This window comes from Phalangium opilio, unplaced genomic scaffold, assembly GCF_054372755.1.
Source record: "Phalangium opilio isolate 3A_F unplaced genomic scaffold, DU_Popi_V2 ptg000200l_1, whole genome shotgun sequence".
NCBI classification, from domain to species: domain Eukaryota; kingdom Metazoa; phylum Arthropoda; class Arachnida; order Opiliones; family Phalangiidae; genus Phalangium; species Phalangium opilio.
The window spans coordinates 2,842,192-2,864,651 of NW_028324213.1; the positions used below are offsets into that span (position 1 = coordinate 2,842,192).

The 22,460-nt window shown below is 37.9% G+C and overlaps 1 protein-coding gene and 2 long non-coding RNA genes across 3 annotated transcripts; 2 read left to right on the top strand and 1 right to left on the bottom strand.

Annotated features, from left to right (window-relative positions):
- Nucleotides 1-558: 558 nt before the first annotated feature.
- Nucleotides 559-21,990, top strand: LOC149622107 (uncharacterized). Its single transcript, XM_089853651.1, has 4 exons — nt 559-682; nt 751-920; nt 21,765-21,854; nt 21,938-21,990. The coding sequence occupies exons 1-3, from the start codon at nt 582-584 to the stop codon at nt 21,800-21,802; spliced, it is 309 nt and encodes a 102-aa protein (XP_089709777.1). The 5' UTR covers nt 559-581; the 3' UTR covers nt 21,803-21,854; nt 21,938-21,990.
- Nucleotides 11,790-13,482, top strand: LOC149622108 (uncharacterized). The gene is made up of 2 exons (XR_016374992.1): nt 11,790-12,693; nt 12,861-13,482. It is a non-coding gene; the product is annotated as an uncharacterized LOC149622108 (long non-coding RNA).
- LOC149622109 (uncharacterized) lies at nt 13,434-14,690 on the bottom strand. Its single transcript, XR_016374993.1, has 2 exons — nt 13,788-14,690; nt 13,434-13,716 (listed from the first exon to the last, which is right to left on the bottom strand). It is a non-coding gene; the product is annotated as an uncharacterized LOC149622109 (long non-coding RNA).
- Nucleotides 21,991-22,460: the final 470 nt, after the last annotated feature.

Here is a 22,460-nt window from a genome sequence, read left to right on the forward strand (position 1 = left end):
AAAGTTCAAGTGGAACATTCCACTACATGTAGACGTTGGTTTGTTTTCAGACGTTACACTGATTTTGCAAGACTTAATAAAAAAGTACTTAGGCTTCTACTATCTATAAATATTTAAATTTCAAAGTTATAAATAATTAAAATATTTGCTTTATTTTTGAAACGTAGCTCAAAACTTTATTCCCTAATTTAAAATTCACAATACCACCGAAAAGGTGGTTTGGTGAGCATTTCTTGAAGATCGTGTAAACGGACTTCAATCTTTTGTAAATAGTCTAATGATGAATGAAGAAGTAATGAAAAGGTATTACATATTAATAATTAAAACAAAATGTACTCTTTCATTTTAATTATGAGCTATTTTAATGTAGTTATTAATTTTATTTTAAATTTGTTTCGTATAGTCATCCTGTAAAGGAATTTTTTTGTATGGATGACCCACCTGGTCCTGATGATGGTTTCGAAGAAAGCAGGGTAATTAACCCTTATTTCTAATTATTTTTACAAATTATATTTAATTGAACAATTAAAACTGTCTGTTAATAGGCATTATGCGGAAGTTTAGAAGAAACCATAATTGAAATGCAGCGTATACGTAGGGAAAAAGATAAAGAGGTGGAACTTCTTAAAGGAGAAGTTTCCACGCTCAAAACTCAAATGAAAATGCTTGTGAAATCACTTAGGTATGTTCAATGTTCAGTTTTTATAATTTATAATTTTATTTATAATTCTTTTTCTTCCGATGTTTTAGAATGGAATGTACAATTACGTCGTCCGTTTTGAGTCGACTTCAGAAAGCTCAAGATATAAGCGCCTCTAGAGAAAGTATTTGCAGCTCCGAAGCTTCAGGGTGTAAAGTTTTTGCGTTTACCATGTTAACGCGCCTGGGCAAGAAGAGGGTGCTCCACCTTTACCCGAAGGGTAACAAACAAAAATAGTTTAATATTTAATAGCTCTATAGCTTTGCGCGTGCTGACAATTGATATTGTATTTCAGCACGCGCATTCTTAGGATTAGGCTTAGCTAGTTTGTTGTGTAAAAGAACTATTCTGTGCATTTTACGGTTGCTGCTACCAAGCCTACCAGGTAAGTTCAATCTCTATTTAAATCAGTGTTTACTGTTATTGTCCAGTTTTGGCCACTTCATGACAAGCTCCAGTCATTTTTAGTCCTATATTTTCCTATAAAAACACATTTTTTCTCCTAAAAAATCCTATGTCTTTATTTTAAAATCTAGCCAACAAGATGGATAGACTAATCTCAATATCCGACAATTGTCCAGTTACACTACACTTTTACTACGAAGGAGGTGATTTAAGGAGGGGTGAACGAGACCACATAGAAATCAATTTAAACCGTCCAAGAGACGACCTACTGGAAGACCCTGACCCAGGAGAAGAGGACAATGAACCATTCGTGGAAAGGGAAGTATTGAACAATCCTCCAGCACGAGGAAGGCGGCCTGTGGGTAGAGCTAGGGCAGCTCATCCAAATGAACCATTCGTGGAAAGGGAAATATTAAACAATCCTCCGGCACGAGGAAGGCGGTCTGTGGGTAGAGCTAGGGCGGCTCATCAAAATGAACCATTCGTGGAAAGGGAAATATTAAACAATCCTCCGGCACGAGGAAGGCGGCCTGTGGGTAGAGCTAGGGCAGCTCGTCAAAATGAACCATTCGTGGAAAGGGAAATATTAAACAATCCTCCGGCACGAGGAAGGCGGCCTGTGGGTAGAGCTAGGGCAGCTCGTCAAAATGAACCATTCGTGGAAAGGGAACTATTAAACAATCCTCCAGCACGAGAAAGGAGGCCTGTGGGTAGAGCTAGGGCAGCTCATCAAAATGAACCATTCGTGGAAAGGGAAATATTAAACAATCCTCCAGCACGAGGAAGGCGGCCTGTGGGTAGAGCTAGGGCAGCTCGTCAAAATGAACCATTCGTGGAAAGGGAAATATTAAACAATCCTCCGGCACGAGGAAGGCGGCCTGTGGGTAGAGCTAGGGCAGCTCGTCAAAATGAACCATTCGTGGAAAGGGAAATATTAAACAATCCTCCGGCACGAGGAAGGCGGCCTGTGGGTAGAGCTAGGGCAGCTCATCAAAATGAACCATTCGTGGAAAGGGAAATATTAAACAATCCTCCGGCACGAGGAAGGCGGTCTGTGGGTAGAGCTAGGGCAGCTCATCAAAATGAACCATTCGTGGAAAGGGAAATATTAAACAATCCTCCGGCACGAGGAAGGCGGCCTGTGGGTAGAGCTAGGGCAGCTCGTCAAAATGAACCATTCGTGGAAAGGTAAATATTAAACAATCCTCCAGCACGAGAAAGGAGGCCTGTGGGTAGAGCTAGGGCAGCTCATCAAAATGAACCATTCGTGGAAAGGGAAATATTAAACAATCCTCCGGCACGAGGAAGGCGGCCTGTGGGTAGAGCTAGGGCAGCTCGTCAAAATGAACCATTCATGGAAAGGGAAATATTAAACAATCCTCCGGCACGAGGAAGGCGGCCTGTGGGTAGAGCTAGGGCAGCTCGTCAAAATGAACCATTCGTGGAAAGGGAAATATTAAACAATCCTCCGGCACGAGGAAGGCGGCCTGTGGGTAGAGCTAGGGCAGCTCGTCAAAATGAACCATTCGTGGAAAGGGAACTATTAAACAATCCTCCAGCACGAGAAAGGAGGCCTGTGGGTAGAGCTAGGGCAGCTCATCAAAATGAACCATTCGTGGAAAGGGAAATATTAAACAATCCTCCAGCACGAGGAAGGCGGCCTGTGGGTAGAGCTAGGGCAGCTCGTCAAAATGAACCATTCGTGGAAAGGGAAATATTAAACAATCCTCCGGCACGAGGAAGGCGGTCTGTGGGTAGAGCTAGGGCAGCTCATCAAAATGAACCATTCGTGGAAAGGGAAATATTAAACAATCCTCCGGCACGAGGAAGGCGGCCTGTGGGTAGAGCTAGGGCAGCTCGTCAAAATGAACCATTCGTGGAAAGGTAAATATTAAACAATCCTCCGGCACGAGGAAGGCGGCCTGTGGGTAGAGCTAGGGCAGCTCGTCAAAATGAACCATTCGTGGAAAGGGAACTATTAAACAATCCTCCAGCACGAGAAAGGAGGCCTGTGGGTAGAGCTAGGGCAGCTCATCAAAATGAACCATTCGTGGAAAGGGAAATATTAAACAATCCTCCGGCACGAGGAAGGCGGCCTGTGGGTAGAGCTAGGGCAGCTCGTCAAAATGAACCATTCATGGAAAGGGAAATATTAAACAATCCTCCGGCACGAGGAAGGCGGCCTGTGGGTAGAGCTAGGGCAGCTCGTCAAAATGAACCATTCGTGGAAAGGGAAATATTAAACAATCCTCCGGCACGAGGAAGGCGGCCTGTGGGTAGAGCTAGGGCAGCTCGTCAAAATGAACCATTCATGGAAAGGGAAATATTAAACAATCCTCCGGCACGAGGAAGGCGGCCTGTGGGTAGAGCTAGGGCAGCTCGTCAAAATGAACCATTCGTGGAAAGGGAAATTTTAAACAATCCTCCAGCACGAGGAAGGCGGCCTGTGGGTAGAGCTAGGGCAGCTCGTCAAAATGAACCATTCGTGGAAAGGGAAATATTAAACAATCCTCCGGCACGAGGAAGGCGGCCTGTGGGTAGAGCTAGGGCAGCTCATCAAAATGAACCATTCGTGGAAAGGGAAATATTAAACAATCCTCCGGCACGAGGAAGGCGGCCTGTGGGTAGAGCTAGGGCAGCTCGTCAAAATGAACCATTCGTGGAAAGGGAAATATTAAACAATCCTCCGGCACGAGGAAGGCGGCCTGTGGGTAGAGCTAGGGCAGCTCGTCAAAATGAACCATTCATGGAAAGGGAAATATTAAACACTCCTCCGGCACGAGGAAGGCGGCCTGTGGGTAGAGCTAGGGCAGCTCGTCAAAATGAACCATTCGTGGAAAGGGAAATATTAAACAATCCTCCGGCACGAGGAAGGCGGCCTGTGGGTAGAGCTAGGGCAGCTCGTCAAAATGAACCATTCGTGGAAAGGGAAATATTAAACAATCCTCCGGCACGAGGAAGGCGGCCTGTGGGTAGAGCTAGGGCAGCTCATCAAAATGAACCATTCGTGGAAAGGGAAATATTAAACAATCCCCCGGCACGAGGAAGGCGGCCTGTGGGTAGAGCTAGGGCAGCTCATCAAAATGAACCATTCGTGGAAAGGGAAATATTAAACAATCCTCCGGCACGAGAAAGGCGGCCTGTGGGTAGAGCTAGGGCAGCTCATCAAAATGAACCATTCGTGGAAAGGGAAATATTAAACAATCCTCCGGCACGAGGAAGGCGGCCTGTGGGTAGAGCTAGGGCAGCTCATCAAAATGAACCATTCGTGGAAAGGGAAATATTAAACAATCCTCCGGCACGAGGAAGGCGGCCTGTGGGTAGAGCTAGGGCAGCTCGTCAAAATGAACCATTCGTGGAAAGGGAAATATTAAACAATCCTCCGGCACGAGGAAGGCGGCCTGTGGGTAGAGCTAGGGCAGCTCGTCAAAATGAACCATTCGTGGAAAGGGAAATATTAAACAATCCTCCGGCACGAGGAAGGCGGCCTGTGGGTAGAGCTAGGGCAGCTCGTCAAAATGAACCATTCATGGAAAGGGAAATATTAAACAATCCTCCGGCACGAGGAAGGCGGCCTGTGGGTAGAGCTAGGGCAGCTCGTCAAAATGAACCATTCGTGGAAAGGGAAATATTAAACAATCCTCCAGCACGAGGAAGGCGGCCTGTGGGTAGAGCTAGGGCAGCTCGTCAAAATGAACCATTCGTGGAAAGGGAAATATTAAACAATCCTCCGGCACGAGGAAGGCGGCCTGTGGGTAGAGCTAGGGCAGCTCGTCAAAATGAACCATTCGTGGAAAGGGAAATATTAAACAATCCTCCGGCACGAGGAAGGCGGCCTGTGGGTAGAGCTAGGGCAGCTCATCAAAATGAACCATTCGTGGAAAGGGAAATATTAAACAATCCTCCGGCACGAGGAAGGCGGCCTGTGGGTAGAGCTAGGGCAGCTCATTAAAATGAACCATTCGTGGAAAGGGAAGTATTGAACAATCCTCCAGCACGAGGAAGGCGGCCTGTGGGTAGAGCTAGGGCAGCTCATCAAAATGAACCATTCGTGGAAAGGGAAATATTAAACAATCCTCCGGCACGAGGAAGGCGGCCTGTGGGTAGAGCTAGGGCAGCTCATCAAAATGAACCATTCGTGGAAAGGGAAATATTAAACAATCCTCCGGCACGAGGAAGGCGGCCTGTGGGTAGAGCTAAGGCAGCTCATCAAAATGAACCATTCGTGGAAAGGGAAATATTAAACAATCCTCCGGCACGAGGAAGGCGGCCTGTGGGTAGAGCTAGGGCAGCTCATCAAAATGAACCATTCGTGGAAAGGGAAATTTTAAACAATCCTCCGGCACGAGGAAGGCGGCCTGTGGGCAGACCAAGAGCGAATCATCAAAATGAAGAAGTATTAAACAATCTTCCAGCACGAGAAAGGAGGCCTGTGGGCAGACCAAGAGCGGAACAGGAAAATTTCCCAAGAAACATTGGAGAAAGAGTTCGCGTTCGAAATCCGCAAGGAGCCAACCAATTTAATTTTAACGCCGACCCTCAAAATTATCTTCCCAGAGGGCATAGACCATGTCAATGTCCACGGTGGATCAATTTGAGAGAGTGACGGAGCACATTGTCCCGTCTTTTTTTCTTCACAATTTTCATAAACTTCACAAAAAAATTTCTGTTGCCATGAATTCTATATTTCCCTAGGATATATTAATATTCATTTTAAATTTATATAATTTTAACTTTAAAAATTATTAGTTTACTCAGTAGTACACTCCGCCTGAACTTCAAACCAACTTTTATACTGGAAATTCAAAGTTTGCGTTCTCTCATTGGTCAATGCTTGACACGTGAGCGTGACGTCGTTTCTGTAACGAACGCCATCTAACGGCGGATGAATATCGTTTACATTGTTTAGTATTTTGGCGGTAAATTTTTTTCTGATAAACATCGTGGTTTTTCGAAGTAAATAATTATGAATTCTAATGAAATTGATACAAAAAAGGTATACTTTTATACATTATACTTTCAAAAATACAAAAATTACGGTTGCAATCAATAAAAAACTAAGCTATTAAGAATGGTTATAAGATAAGCGAAACTTTATCTGAAAATGTTACCCATGTACTGACTGAACTAGACTCTGAGGAATTGGCTTTGAAACAAATTATTGATTTAAAACACGATAGTAATATTGAAATACTCTCTCTAAAATGGTTTTTTGACAGCGTTAAATCACATACACCCCAAATAACTGAAAGTTACAAATTGAAACGTAAATTGTCAGATAGTGAAGTCATACCTTCAAAAATTATGAAGAGAAACCAGTATTTGTGTCAAAGGCCTACACTATTAAGCCACGAAAACGTAGATTTGGTTAAAGCTTTAGAAATTTTGGCTAAAGAAGCTGAATTACGTGATGACCCTGGAGATTACCCCAGAGCTTTAGCTTTTAGAAAAGCCTGTACAGCACTGAAACAATCTAAAAGAATAAACCATTCGGGAGATATTACCAAAATCCATGATATTGGCCAACATTCCGCGCGAATCATAACAGATATAATAGAACACGGACATTGTGAAGAAGTTGAAAAAACTGCAAACTCTAATTGGTTCAAAAGTGTGACTGATTTAACATCAGTTTTTTGTGTGGGACCAAGCACCGCTAAAAAATGGTTCAGCCAAGGTTATGATACCTTGGAAAAAGTTAAAAATACGCCTAAATTATGGAAATCAAACTTAAGAATAGTATATGGCCTGGTTTTTCATTCAGACCTAAATTCTCCGGTGACCTTGAAAGAAGGTCAAAATATGAAAACTTTGGTGCAAAATCTTTTGCCAAACAATTGCCTAATTGAAATAACTGGAGGTTTCCGTAGAGGAAAACCAGAAGGGCACGATCTTGATCTACTTATAACATCACCAAATGAGGGAAAAGAAACTGGCATCTTAGAAGATCTCTTATCAAAACTTAAAACAAAGGGAATAATCTTATATGGAGGGATTGAAAAACAAACCAACGCAAGCTCATCAAAATTAGGCCTAGGTTCTCGTAGTCGTAATATAATTGACAATTTTGACCAGTGTTTTACCATCATGAAGTACCGAGAAGAATATCCAGAAAACGATATTACTAGTCAAATTGTGGATTACGTTTCTTATAAGGATATTGAAAATCTAGCTCAAAGTAAACGTTTATGGAAAGCAAAAAGAGTGGATTTAGTCATTTGCCCTTATTCTCAATGGGCCTTTGCTTTATTAGGATGGACCGGCAACAAAATGTTCAACAGAAGTCTCAGAGATTATAGGCTGATAATGTAGCAGATGCTAGCTTTAGTACCAAAAATGAACGTTTGGATCGCCAGCATCATGTACTACTTTCTAAAGACCTATGACGTCAAGAAGCTTTTCTCTGATTGGTTAGTTCCTGTAGAAGGTTGAGCAGAGAGTAGTTTTCTTCTCAGTTTACATGTCGTCGACAGTGAACCAAAAGCAGGGAATTATTAATGAAGTATACTTTTTGTTTTTATATCTATAGGCTTTTGGTAATGTTAAAGTATAGCTGATTGTTTGTTATAAATATCACCACTATCATTATATCCTAATACCTCACATTCTGTTAAATTCTATTCGCCTTTGGTATAACAGACAACGGCATACAAATAACTCTAAATCGTCAATACTCTAGGTTAAATTGTTTTAGCTTCATGAAGGTATTAGAGTACACGCTGGGGTGTAAAATGGATGCTAGAGAATACAGACTGTTGCGCTCCGGGCCATTCGGCATGCGATAAATGAAATTGGGGTTTGTCTTTCGTTTCAACTTGGCCGCTCTCCTTGGCGTAAGCGTTAATTACAACCGCCAAAAAGACCCTGTAATTAGAAGACTGTTTTCCGCATGCTGTATTATAAACCATACCCCCTTTTCCCTACAACTTGGTTCTTTCAGTCAGGGTGGGTTAGTTATTCGAGAACAGTCACTGTGTGGTTTTCTCCATTCTTTAGCTGAACCAAGAAGTGACATCTATGGTTTATTAGGGAGAAGGTGTAAGATGCCTAAGTATTCGCCGGGGGCCTTAGTCCCAGTCCCCATTTTTAAAATACAAAAAAAGGAGGCCGGGCCATTTCGCCTCTTCTCAGTCGACAGTAATTTTCGAACTCATTAGCGTCGCGCTGACGTGAGTTTTCAAGGACCAATGAGATTCTGGTTGGAAATTAGAGGCATGGATTAACTCCGTCCGGACCTACGTTTGGACTGGAGATAAAGAGCTGGAAATGTGGCGGCGAATTTTTACCTTCTCCCTAGTAAACTAGATATCACTTCTTGGCTGAACCAAAAGGTAAAAATAATACGCCTCCAAGGGACCGACTTTTGTTAGCAACAATAGTTCAAGATGAAACGTTTCACTGAAAGAATTAAAACTACAGAAGAGAGAATCATGGCAGTTGATATATCCGTGCAATCATGAAGGAAAAAGGGATGGAGTGGCACCCCTATTCCTATAACGTTTCCTCTGTACCCCCACCTATGGAACGGCCCCGTAGTTCTCCCAGCATCCTCAGCGTTTAGGTAGGGTTGCACTGTACCGAATCGTAAAAATAGGGTCTAGCAGGGTGGGAAATAAGAATTATTTTTAAACTGGACATTTGGCCAGCGACACCCCCCCCCCCTGGCCTGGAATAAATAAACTGGTACATGAGCAATGACCAGGGCACGTCGTCTGCTAAACTAAATAAATGGATAAATACTATATTTGAATTAATGTCTGGACTTTGGTTACCCTTGAATTTTCTTAGTGGTCACGTGGCCCACTGAACCACCTCCTCCAATTTAATTTTTAAACTGGTCATTTGCCCTGTGCCACCGCCTTATTTCCCACGCTCGAGTCTAGTTCTCTTACAAATACAATGGAGCTACGCGGCAGTACTTCACAATCGCCTACCAAAGGGTAGGGGCGTGCGCGAGGGATGCTGGGAGAGTTACGGTGCCGCAGGTTGACCGTCATCATTTCCAATCAATCTCACCTCATTTATCCCTCACCTCAAATTGTCTCCTCTTCTCTGATTGGCTGAAGAGCTTCTGTCGACATTGTGGGGTTTAAAAACGCAAGGGAGCGCGTGTAGAAAAAATTTAAAGTTCATAACTTAATTTTCATTCATGAAGTGGTGACACGAAATCAAGCTATTCACAGTGTAGTACTAACGTAAGGGAATAGTTAGTGGCGTCATCTAGGGACCTTTTTTTTCGTGTAAGTAGATTTTTCGCTGTGTTATGGCGCAAAGTTTCAGTGTATTTTTGAGGTTGTCGACTTGGTCGAACTCTGGTTAACGTCCTGGACCAATATGGCTCCATTCTTTAATTATTATTTTCCGTAAACACATAATATCCTCCATTGTATTTTCTACCTTGAAGTTGTATTATTAACTTGTGATTGCAGACTTCATAAGTTCACATTTGAAGCAAAGACCTGATCTCGGAACGTTCAACATTGTCCTCATCTAATAGCTAACCCACCTGTTAAATTTTTGGTACTTAATTTAATCCTTCAGAAATATGAACTAGGCCTACTCATTTTTGGTTCAAAATGTTAACTTCGTTAAGGTGACAGAACATTAATCAGAAAGTTGAAATAAGATGAGGAATTTTTGAAATGGCAATTGCGTATAAAATTGCGAATGAAATTTAAATGAAAGTACTTTATATTAAGACAGTATTTTTTTAACGAAGTGTTAAAAAATTAAGCAACACAAGTAGTTTCGCGTCTGGAAAGATGGGTCAAGGTTTTTTTTTGAAAAAATAATTTTATTGTGTTAATTTAAGTAGCTTTATTAAACTATAATCTTGTTTAACCGCAGGAATGGTTACTGGCGTAGATTAATGGACAGTAACGCGGTGACAAACGTGTAGATTCTTTACGTTAATATTTAAATATATTACGAATTGGTAATATTATAGCACGCCTCGTGCTGCCATCTTTAAAAAGGACAATCCAACTTGCAATGATAGAAAATTTATTTGCCTCCTAATTAGGGTTCGAAAATTACGGTAATTTTGGAAAGTGGAAAATTACGCCGTAACGAAAAATTCAAAAATGAATTATATTGATCGTTTATAAGCTAAATAATGAAAAAATCAGTTGAACACAGCTATACTTTTGGTAGAATAGTATTTTACATTATTTAAACTCAGAGTTTTGATGTTTGCAGTTCAAAAAACTTTTGAATAGCAATATCCACATTCTTCTTCTTACCCATTTTGAGAAGACGGATCTTTTAGACCCTTTTGCAAGAGAAATAAATGAAAATTTGGTGGTAAATTACCACGGTACGACGAGGGTAATTACCGTTTTCGTAACTTACCTGAGAAAATCGTAAATTACAGTTGCCTTGGTAAATTACCGTGTAAACTACAATGGTAATTTACTCATGACCAAAAATATCCTGTTTTACATTCATTTCCTCTTTCCTTTAAATAGGACGGTTTGTTATGTTTCGTTTTATTTAAAATATGATCTATGTTTCTTTAAGAGAGTGTCTATTCACTTTCTTGACAACTTTGACAGGAAAACTGCGAAGGACGTAAACATCAAAAGGCAACAGCCATTTTTAAAGAGAGTACCAAGCAAATCGATGAACAATTCTTTAAGACAACGAGTCACTTCCATATTGGCTTGTAAGAATGGTTGTAAACAACTTACCAATCTAACATGTGAATGTGTGACATCAGAATTCTGGTGAAATAATTAAGAGTTGATTTAAAGTTGTGATAGCCTGACTTCTCTTTTTATCTCTCCGAGTGACGATGACGTCACGGATAGGTATTACACTGGACGTGTTTGTGTCTGTCTGTCACCGCGTTCGCAGTTGGCAAATCGGAGCAAACGTGTTCGCAGAAAGCAATTTTTGGCTTCTACTGCTTTCGTTAGGATTAACAAGTTGGGAAACCAAATAAACCTCTTCGAGTCGAGACGTTTTTCTTAAATAATTGATTAAATATATCTAATTTTAATTATTTTTTCGCCAGTAATTTTCATAAATATTAGTTAAGACGTTTTAAGAAACGTGTTTCCTAAAATCATTTTAAATAAAGTTATTGTTGACGTTTGAATTCTAGCGTATGCCTCTTTAACAACTTTTGTAAAAGGGTATATAAGGCGATTGGTTCACAGTAAATGAGAAGAAAATCCACAGCCATTGGAAGGCTCGACGTTTCTCGTACCCTAGATAGAGAGAGTTACAATTCAAACGGGCTTACTGCGAAACACATTGTTTTCGTCAAGGACGTTTATCAAAACGTGACGGCGCCATCTGTGAGCCTCTAGCGGAACCAATTACAAAGTTTACTCGCTTATTTGCAATCAGAAACATAGTTATGATTTTTATTTCATCTATTTATCAGATTAAAAAGGACTAGAGTTTTTTATTTAACTCGCGTATTTTATTTAACACGTTTAAAAAACTATCTTGACAGCTTGTTACGCGGGTTATAGCAGCAGACGGTAGTAAAGGAGTTCTTCAAGTGATTAATAGGTGGCGCCACCCGTATTTTATAAAGATTAGTGCATTATTAAAACAAGATGGCCCCGGCCATATTAACGTTTTGCCTTGGCTAGCTAAATTTATTGTAAGGTGACCCCGGCCTATATACTTTACGGTTATTTTTTCTTTTAAATATCAAATATCGTTCCAATTATGAACAAAAATAATCTAGCTTGATTTTGGGTTATAGATTATGAAACAAGTAAATAACCAACTTCTGTCCTATGAAATGGAACAATTTTCTTGATATTTTTGTTGCAAACCTAATATTTGTGGGATAATTGATGCGTTTGGGTACTAAAATTATTCATTGATTGCACGCTTATGCAATATGCAATATGCAACAAGCGCTTAGAATTAGCCCCGAGTCATGTTCTCTTGAAACTTGAAGCAATAGAAATGAAGTAATTTGCATAAGCCCTAAAGAACAACGCTAGACGGGACACGGAAACGGATGGTGGAGATAAAGATCCTTTTTGTTTATGATGTACTAAGCGTTAATTAATCAGAGAAGCTGGAACCGAAAAAACTTACAAAAATCTCATAATATTTGTGCCAAAAAAGTTAATTTAAAAACAATTTTATATATTTTAATTTAGTATAAAACAATTTTAGAACTAAAAATGGGGTTGACGGGACGCCCAGCCTGCCAGCCAGGGTCGGACCAATACTTTTCCGAACCTCTAAAACGCGCGAAACTAAAAACTTAGTAAGGAAATAATTTATAAATAAAAATGTGGTAGAAGGTACGCCCAGCCTGCCAGGCAGGGTCGGACCAATACTTTTCCGAACCTCTAAAACTCGCGAAAGTAAAAACTTAGTGAGGAAATTTTTCTCAGATTCCGCGCCTAGAACGAAAAGTTTCACTAGTGCCATCGTCCGGAGAAAACGCGAAGCTTGATCTAGGTGAAACAAAAATGGCAGGCCTGAGACCTGTAGCATCAACGGCAGTGTATGTGACGTTTAAACTTATAATTAAGTGCCTAATGAAAATTAGTACTCGAAATTTTTTGCAATGAATGAACCACAATTTTCAGAAGAGAATATTTTCAAAAATGGTAAGTGTTGAAAACCTAATCACCCTAATATTAACCAGATTAGTTATGTAAACTCTTAAGCCTTGGTCATAACACGAGTATAAAATTGGTCATACTGTTTTGTTTTGTTTAGTACCTGTTGCTCTCTTGTGAAAATTGCTACGAGTATTACACATATTTTCCAAAAGATCCTACTGAAAAAATTCGAAAAGCTCTTCAGTCAAACTTTAAGGGAAATGAATTCACACAGTATGGAATTATAAACGAAAAAAACTCTTGTTGCTTTAAAAAAGAGTCTAATTTAAAAGTAACGAAGATTGGTTTGAAGTCAACCCTTCTTATCGATTCTTGGGGTGTTCCCCTGACGGTCTAGTCAACGATAATTTGGTCGAAATGAAGTGTCCAGTCATTGGTGAAAAAGGAAACTTAGAAACAGTCCTCAAGAAAACTCCTTACGTAATCAAGAAGGACGGAACATTTTCTTTGAAACCCAAACAAATGTATTATGGGCAAGTGCAACTTAGTTTGGCCCTTTTAGGACTTCAAAGTTGTCATTATGTAATTTATTCAAACTGGAAGATGATTGTTTTGTTATATGTGCCTAAAGACCAAAAATTTATTAACAATCAATTAACCAAGATTACAAATTACTTATTTCAAAAGGTTTTTTTGCTTATTTTAATTACTACATTCCAAATTATTTGAAATGGAAAAATAATGGAGCAAATAAGGCTGAAGTGATATTTTTAAGTTCCTTAAAATGTGATAGAATCTTACAAATTTATTAAATAAAATTGTTTTACAAAATTTCACGAGTCTTGGGTGCATTATTCATTTGCATTTTTTTTCACGGGTTTTAACAAGCTTGGGAACTGCGTAAGAGTTAATTTAAAATGATTTGAGGTCTGAACTTTACTTATTCCAAACAAAGCTGATAGAGCGGTGAATGAAATCAAATGCCAAGTTTTAGTTTCATGAGTGTCAAAAATACCCTATCTCGAGACTCGTAGTTTCCCCCATTCTTGGCCCATGCTTCCTCTCTACCTTATTTGTCCATGAAAGGGGTATGAATTTACTGTTAATATTTTTAATGATTGCATCAAATAGACCAGTACTCTTTAATCCTGTTAATGAAATTATAGAGGGGGTATTCAATATTCCATTAGAAGCATTAACATAACATGTATGATTTTCCAAGGTGTTGACCATAATGCATTTACAGGGTTGCCACGGAATATTCAAAACCAAATTCCCTGACTTTTCCAGGTTTTCCCTGACCTTTTTCTGAGATTTTCCCTGACCTTTTCGGCCGAAAGTGTAAATGTTTACAGCACGTTTTAAGTGGTGCTTATAATTAAATAAAGTCTCTACATTTAAGTTTTCCAATGTATTTTTCACACCAAAAAGATTAAGAAACATTTTCACCTAAATGATTAAGAAAAATTTTATCTAGGATATAAATAACAGTCTGAGAGATTTCTTTAGAGAGCATTAACTTTACAAAAACAATTCTAGACATTTTTTAGGATTGCTCTAGAGTTCACTCTGTGTTAAGAGAGGATGAGAAGAAACTTTCATTACTCTTTCAATAAAGACTTATCCCCGGAAATTTTACCTACTAAAATTAAATTCCCTGACTTTTCCCTGACTTTGCTGAAATTTTTCAAATTCCCTGACTTTTCCCTGACCTTTTTGGCCCATTTTCAAATTCCCTGACCCGTGGCAACCCTGATTTATCATTGGGGTTTGGAGTGGTGCATTTGTCGGTCGTAGTTTCCTCGGTAGTTTGTTGAACCGCATCAATCCCCAATCTTTCAGCTAGAATTTCTGCGTCTGCTGGTCCATTTATTTCAGCTGTTTCACTTGCATGCAAAGTTGGAGATTGTGAGAGCCGATTCCTTTTTTTTCAGTCTTTCCAATCTCCCATTAGCCTTGAACTATTGTTGTTGATCATGTTTCCTTAACGGGAGTTTTTTGGAAGGAACAGCCAAAGGTCCAAGTCTGGGAGGGTAACTTAACTTATCAACAATAATAACTCTAATTATAATTGGTTTTAAATTAATATTATACGCTTAAAACATACCTGAATGTTCATATTTCGGAATGGAGCAGACAACCATGGACTTGGTGTGTGGTTTACCCATTTTTAAAGCTATATCCCATTGTTTCGACAATTTAACGTCGCGCGGAAATTGGTGAAAGCGGACACCACTCATTATTTATACATCCATACACGCTGCAGTATTTAACCATTGTTTAATTACGTTTAAATAAACAGCAAATCTGACAAAAACTAGCCAAATTATCGTTGAGCAGATAGTTTTTTTGTTTTTTTTTGCTCCTGAGGGGGGATACGAGCTAGGGCTGAATGAAGCCTTACAGCTGCGATTTCTTAGGTTGAAAATTGTGAGGGGAATTAATTAAAGGTTTAAGTGTTGTTTAAGTTTGGTTTTAAATTGCACAAGTGATTTTAGTTGAGTTGTTGATTTAATTTTATAATTATCTTTGAGCAATTCAATTTAATTAACTTTAATTAAACCATGAGTATGTTGATTGCGTTTGTCATTAATGGTATCGCCGGAATCAAGTTACATTTAAACACCTGATTAAACTAATCATCGATCATCCACCTTGCAATAGGCAGACAACAAACTAGACGGAGTTCGCAAACTTCGCAGTCTATTTATGACATCTCATGTTGCCCTCTATTGAATCTCTCAACAACTATCGTTAAATTTATTACTTAAATAATATAATTTTTTTTAAATATAATAATCATATTAGCTAATTATAATTATTTAACTTTAAATGAGTATGTTTCATTGATTTAAATCGCATTGCTAAAAATTATTGGCGGGCGCTAGGCAGTCATTCTCTCTACTCTCTCTCCTCTCCCACTTACAAAATCCAGCCGCGCGTCGGGAAGGGGAGGGTGGGTGGGGATCCACAAACTTCTACCTCTCTCTACTCTACAGTCTAACTTAACTCGGGTTTTGTACTAAGCAAGCGTGGCTTCGTGGTAACGCGCTCGCTCGGGCGTCTTCACTGACGTCTCGTATGGATTGGGACATGGCGGGTTCGAGGCCCGGCGCCGACGGGAAAAAATAATTTCAATTGAAATTAAATACGTTACGCCACCTATGAGGTGTAACGTGAACTACGGATGAATTTCGAGTCGAAAATTCGCGGGAAATTTGAAATTTAAAAAGTTTATTTATGACGAATCTCATCAGGTCACACCAAAATCCAGCCAGCCGACATGCCGACCTGCCGACCAGCCGTCCAGCCAACAGAGGGCGGAACAATAGTTTTCCAGCTCTAAAGAGCGGCAAAACTAAAAATTATTAGCAAAATTCCTACGGCCGCTGTTAAAGGGACTCTAAACCGGTCGGCGGACCGTTGAATGTTTTTAAAAAAGTCCTTCGCCCTTTCTTTTGACGTCAGCTGCTGACGTAAAACGCGTCAAAAAGGAATAATTTCTTGCTAGTAAAGTGGTTTCTCACATACGCCCAATCTCTCCTGTGATTGGTTGTTAGCCCCCTTTCTATTCTCTCTATTGGAATAGCCTCTCCAGTCCGCACTCCAGTCGTGTTTCGTAGCAAAGTCTTAGTGAAATCATTAAAATGGAGACTGTTGCCGTGGTTAATAACCCAAAGCAAATGGAGCGGCGCGTTGTTAAACCAAAGCCGATTATACAAACAGAAAAGGTAATTATTTAAAAACAATTGTTTAATTTAGGCGTACAACTTTAATTTGCGCCTAGATTATGAAGATGCTCATCCCTTTCTTTGTGAAACTTTTGATGGAGTTTTGGAAAAGAGTCCAAAAATATCTTTCAACAAGGCGTTGAAAGATATTTCAAATATGGCAGACCAGGATAACCCCGAAAGACCATTATCATTAATGAATAATATGATGATATTGATACCTTGGACAATGTAATCATTCCATGAACATCTCCGCCTGATTGTCCGTTAGCGCCACCTGATCAAGGTAAAAGCCCTAGTTGGTGCAAATGTAGGAATTGTACCGAAATGCCTACCCCTATAGAAAGGGTATGCTGTGCGTCTAGACAAAAGTTGACTTAGAAAAATTACCCATTCAGATAATTTACTAATTACCTAAATTATTTTAGGGGACTTGGTAGTATTACATTACCTCCTGTCCGATTTGAGAAACTTCTTCTCGATCGAGAAGCCCTCCATATCCAAATGGAATTATTATGCGGCTGGGGAAATATACGGTATGAAGCTGAACTCAATACACGCTATCGCTTCGCTGCTTACGCAGCTTTTAGTTCTTGGCACAATGGTCCCTTAGGAAGAGGGAACGGGAAAGTTGTCCCATCCTGTGCCGTTAATAAAATTAGAAATAGGTATCCTAGCGAGGATGGTATGTATAAAGGATTTGGACTTGCAGATAGACCTGGTGGGAGTGTAGGTAAAGGTGTGGGAGGGTTGGTAGAGGTAGGGGACGAGGGACTCCTGGTGTGTAAGTTTTGTAATTCTCCGTTACTGCCAGGTTTTTCAAAACTGTTTTATTAAAACAAAACGTTGGGAAAAAAACATTAACTGTTGGTCATTTCTTCCACTATTTCGCTACGTTCCTCTTCAATTTCATCTAAATCTTCAGAAATGAAGGCAAATCTTGTAAAGCTCCGTTACTGCCATGTTTTTTTAAATTTATTTTATTGAATTAAAAATTGCTAATTTCTTCCATAATTTGGCTACGCTCCGCTTCAATTTCTTTAAACTCTAACTCTTCAGAAATGAAGGCAAATCTTGTAAAGCTCCGTTACTGCCATGTTTTTTTAAATTTATTTTATTGAATTAAAAATTGCTAATTTCTTCCATAATTTGGCTACGCTCCGCTTCAATTTCTTTAAACTCTAACTCTTCAGAAATGAAGGCAAATCATGCCCTAAACGGTGGTATAAATGACGTATCTATCAGAAATTTAGTTTGTGAGAAATTAATTATTTTAGGTTTGTTGTACGCTAATGTTATTTCTATGGGCGTACACAAAAGTCAAAAAGTCATTTTTCTCGAAAATGGCTCGGTGTATTTTTATCATAATTTGATAAAATATACTACCAATAATGTCCTAAACGGTGGTATAAATGACGTATCTATCAGAAATTTAGTTTGTGAGAAATTAATTATTTTAGTTTTGTTATACGCTAATGTTCCCAGGTAGCAATTCACCATGTAAATTGCGTGTATTTTGAGTGTTCTTAGTGTATATAACGTGTTTGGGTTTTTCATAAGTGTATATAACGTGTTTGGGTTTTTCATAAGTGTATATAACGTGTTTGGGTTTTTCATAAGTGTAAAACACGTGGAGTATACGTTGAATATATCACGTTAATAGAGCAGATGATTTAGGGCGTGTAAAACACGTGGGGAATAGGTTGAAACTATCACGTTAATTGTGGAGTAGATTTAGACGTGTAAAACACGTGGAGTTTTGGTTGAACACATCACGTTAATTTGGTGGCGATGTAAAGCGTGTACAACACGTGGAGTATAGCTTGAAAATATCACGTTAATAGAGCTGATGATTTAGGACGTGTAAAACACGTAAGGAATAGCTTGAACTATCACGTTAATTGTGGAGTATATTTAGGCATGTAAAACACGTGGAGTATACGTTGAATATATCACGTTAATAGAGCTGATGATTTAGGACGTGTAAAACAAGTGGAGTATATGTGGATAATATCACGTTAATTGTGGTGCTGATTTTGGGAGTGTAAAACACGTGGGGAATAGGTTGAAACTATCACGTTAATTGTGGAGTATATTTAGACGTGTAAAACACGTGGAGTATAGGTTGAAAATATCACGTTAATAGAGCTGATGATTTAGGACGTGTAAAACACGTGGGGAATAGCTTGAAACTATCACGTTAATTGTGGTGTATATTTAGACATGTAAAACACGTGGAGTTTTGGTTGAACTCATCACGTTAATTTGGTGGGGATTTAAAGCGTTTAATACACGTGGAGAATTGGTGGAAAATATCACACTAAGTTTGGTGGTGATTTAGGCCGTGTAATACATGTGAACATGAAGTTGAATTTAACAGTTACTCAAAATGCCTAAATCACGTCACAATGAGGTTGAAAAGAACAACATATTGTTTAACTTTAAATTTATAGTAAATCAAATTTCCACACATACAATTGTATTAATATAATTTTTAGAAAGGTAAGCACAGGTGATATGTATGGGTACAAATAAATAAGTGATTATTGTATAGACTTCATCGTTGTTAAGACCGCCCGTCATTCACAGCTAATTGTTGAAGCCCACATTTTCTTTCTCCAATATGGCAATGACACCTACCATCTAGTACCGTTTTCTATTGACATTTTCCTTGGATTTTCCTTTAATTTAAGGATTAAAAATTAACGATTCCTTATAAGTGCTTTAAAATACAGCTACGCCTCCTTCAGTATAGTGCTCCTAAAAATAGTTAGGGTGTTCGGCCGTTCGCTTTTTTAAATCTTTCATTTTAAAAAATATTAGACCTCCTTATCTATCGCAATGTTTTAACCATTTGGTTTTCGGTCGGCTAGCTGGAGGTTAGTTTCCAGCTTTGCGTTTAAAATTTAACATGGATATATTTTGGATTTCAACATATAACAGCAAGTTAAATGATCATGTGCCATTCATTTTCACGCATTTGAAGTTAATCTTATGATATTTATTAGTAACAACAACGTGATCTTCACTGTTGGTTAACGTGAATAAGACGGTGTTTAGAGATGAAATGGTATGGGTATTTTACACGTTCATAATTAGGTTAACCGTACACCGCTTCTAGACGTGTAAATCACGGGTTTTGGGTACCTGAGAATCGTTGGGTACACGTTCTATCCACGTAAATTGCACGTTACGAACACTAAATTACCTTACATTATTTTCACGTTAATTTAAGTGCAAATATTGTTTACATATTTAATAAAAATAACGTGATTCTCTCTATTTGTTAACGTGAATAAGACGGTGTTTAGAGGTGACATGGTATGGGTTTTTTACACGTTCATAATTAGGTTTACCGTACACCGCTTTTAGACGTGTAAATCACGGGTTTTTGCTACCTGGGTTATTTCTATGAGCGTACACAAAAGTCAAAAAGTCATTTTTCTCGAAAATGGCTCGGTGTATTTATATCAAAATTTGATAAAATATACTACAAATCATGCCCTAAACGGTGGTATAAATGACGTATCTATCAGAAATTTAGTTTGTGAGAAATTAATTATTTTAGGTTTGTTGTACGCTAATGTTATTTCTATGGGCGTACACAAAAGTCAATATGCCACTTTTCTCGAAAATGGCTCGGTGTATTTTTATCAAAATTTGATAAAATATACTACCAATAATGTCCTAAACGGTGGTATAAATGACGTATCTATCAGAAATTTAGTTTGTGAGAAATTAATTATTTTAGTTTTGTTATACGCTAATGTTATTTCTATGAGCGTACACAAAAGTCAAAAAGTCATTTTTCTCGAAAATGACTCGGTATATTTATATCAAAATTTGATAAAATATACTACAAATCATGCCCTAAACGGTGGTATAAATGACGTATCTATCAGAAATTTAGTTTGTGAGAAATTAATTATTTTAGGTTTGTTGTACGCTAATGTTATTTCTATGGGCGTACACAAAAGTCAATATGCCACTTTTCTCGAAAATGGCTCGGTGTATTTTTATCAAAATTTGATAAAATATACTACCAATAATGTCCTAAACGGTGGTATAAATGACGTATCTATCAGAAATTTAGTTTGTGAGAAATTAATTATTTTAGTTTTGTTATACGCTAATGTTATTTCTATGAGCGTACACAAAAGTCAAAAAGTCATTTTTCTCGAAAATGACTCGGTATATTTATATCAAAATTTGATAAAATATACTACAAATCATGCCCTAAACGGTGGTATAAATGACGTATCTATCAGAAATTTAGTTTGTGAGAAATTAATTTTATTAGGTTTGTTGTACGCTAATGTTATTTCTATGGGCGTACACAAAAGTCAAAAAGTCATTTTTCTCGAAAATGGCTCTGTTTATATATATCAAAGTTTGATAAAATATACTACCAATCATGCCCTATACGGTGGTATAAATGATGTATCAATCAGATATTTAATTCCTGAGAAATTAATTAATTTAGATTTGTTATGCTATTTCAATGGGTGTAAAAAGAAATAATTTAACTATTTCGAATCTTCATTCTCCCTTTAATTTAATTAAATTTGTCACTTTCCCTTAAAGGCATTAGGCGTATTTCTCTTTTGTTTTCAAGTCTGGGTACGTTGAAGGTGTTTTTCACGTAATTTCAACGTGTGCTTTGGCATCTGCCACAAAGACGCAAAAGATCATCCCTGACGTGGTTGAAAAAAATGTTTAGCATCCTACAGAAGTTTTTGCGTAGTTATTTACTTTCTAATAACGTTTTGTCCCCATTTTTCACTTAAATTGTGTGGAATCCCACGATATTTTTAGTCATCCTGGTTAACTTTGGAACTCCCTTTTGGGTTAATCATTTATTGTAACTCCCTTCCAAAAAATTTCTTTTCGGCAATAAAATTGTCCCTGATATTGTCGTCATGCTTGAGTGAATAGGATTTAAACAAAATCAAGAGAATTACTATGAATAAATATAATTATGGTATTTATTCTTCTAAGAATGTCTTAAGACTCTAGGCCTAGAATGATGCTAGGCTACCTTGAAACTTTTCTCTCCCTCAATTTTAATCTAAAACACCCATGAAAAGTACGTGTATCAAAAAGAGAAATCATTTCTGACTTCGATCTGTTTTACAAGCTAATTAGGGGAACTTGGTGTTAGAATTTTCAAGGACATCTTAACTATATCTGATTTTCAATTAAACTGAAATAATTGATTGATTATGGCAGATAATTTAATTTCATTGCGAAATTGCGGTTATTAATACCCTTATTTTAAACCGAGACAGAAATAGACCAAGATAATAAATCATTAAATAATTCAAATAATCTTAAAAATTGATAATTATTGTACACGACTTATATATTTATTTATTTCTTTTTAAGATATACAAAGTTCAAGTGGAACATTCCACCACATGTAGACGTTGGTTTGTTTTCAGACGTTACACTGATTTTGCAAGACTTAATAAAAAAGTACTTAGGCTTCTACTATCTATAAATATTTAAATTTCAAAGTTATAAATAATTAAAATATTTGCTTTATTTTTGAAACGTAGCTCAAAACTTTATTCCCTAATTTAAAATTCACAATACCACCGAAAAGGTGGTTTGGTGAGCATTTCTTGAAGATCGTGTAAACGGACTTCAATCTTTTGTAAATAGTCTAATGATGAATGAAGAAGTAATGAAAAGGTATTACATATTAATAATTAAAACAAAATGTACTCTTTCATTTTAATTATGAGCTATTTTAATGTAGTTATTAATTTTATTTTAAATTTGTTTCGTATAGTCATCCTGTAAAGGAATTTTTTTGTATGGATGACCCACCTGGTCCTGATGATGGTTTCGAAGAAAGCAGGGTAATTAACCCTTATTTCTAATTATTTTTACAAATTATATTTAATTGAACAATTAAAACTGTCTGTTAATAGGCATTATGCGGAAGTTTAGAAGAAACCATAATTGAAATGCAGCGTATACGTAGGGAAAAAGATAAAGAGGTGGAACTTCTTAAAGGAGAAGTTTCCACGCTCAAAACTCAAATGAAAATGCTTGTGAAATCACTTAGGTATGTTC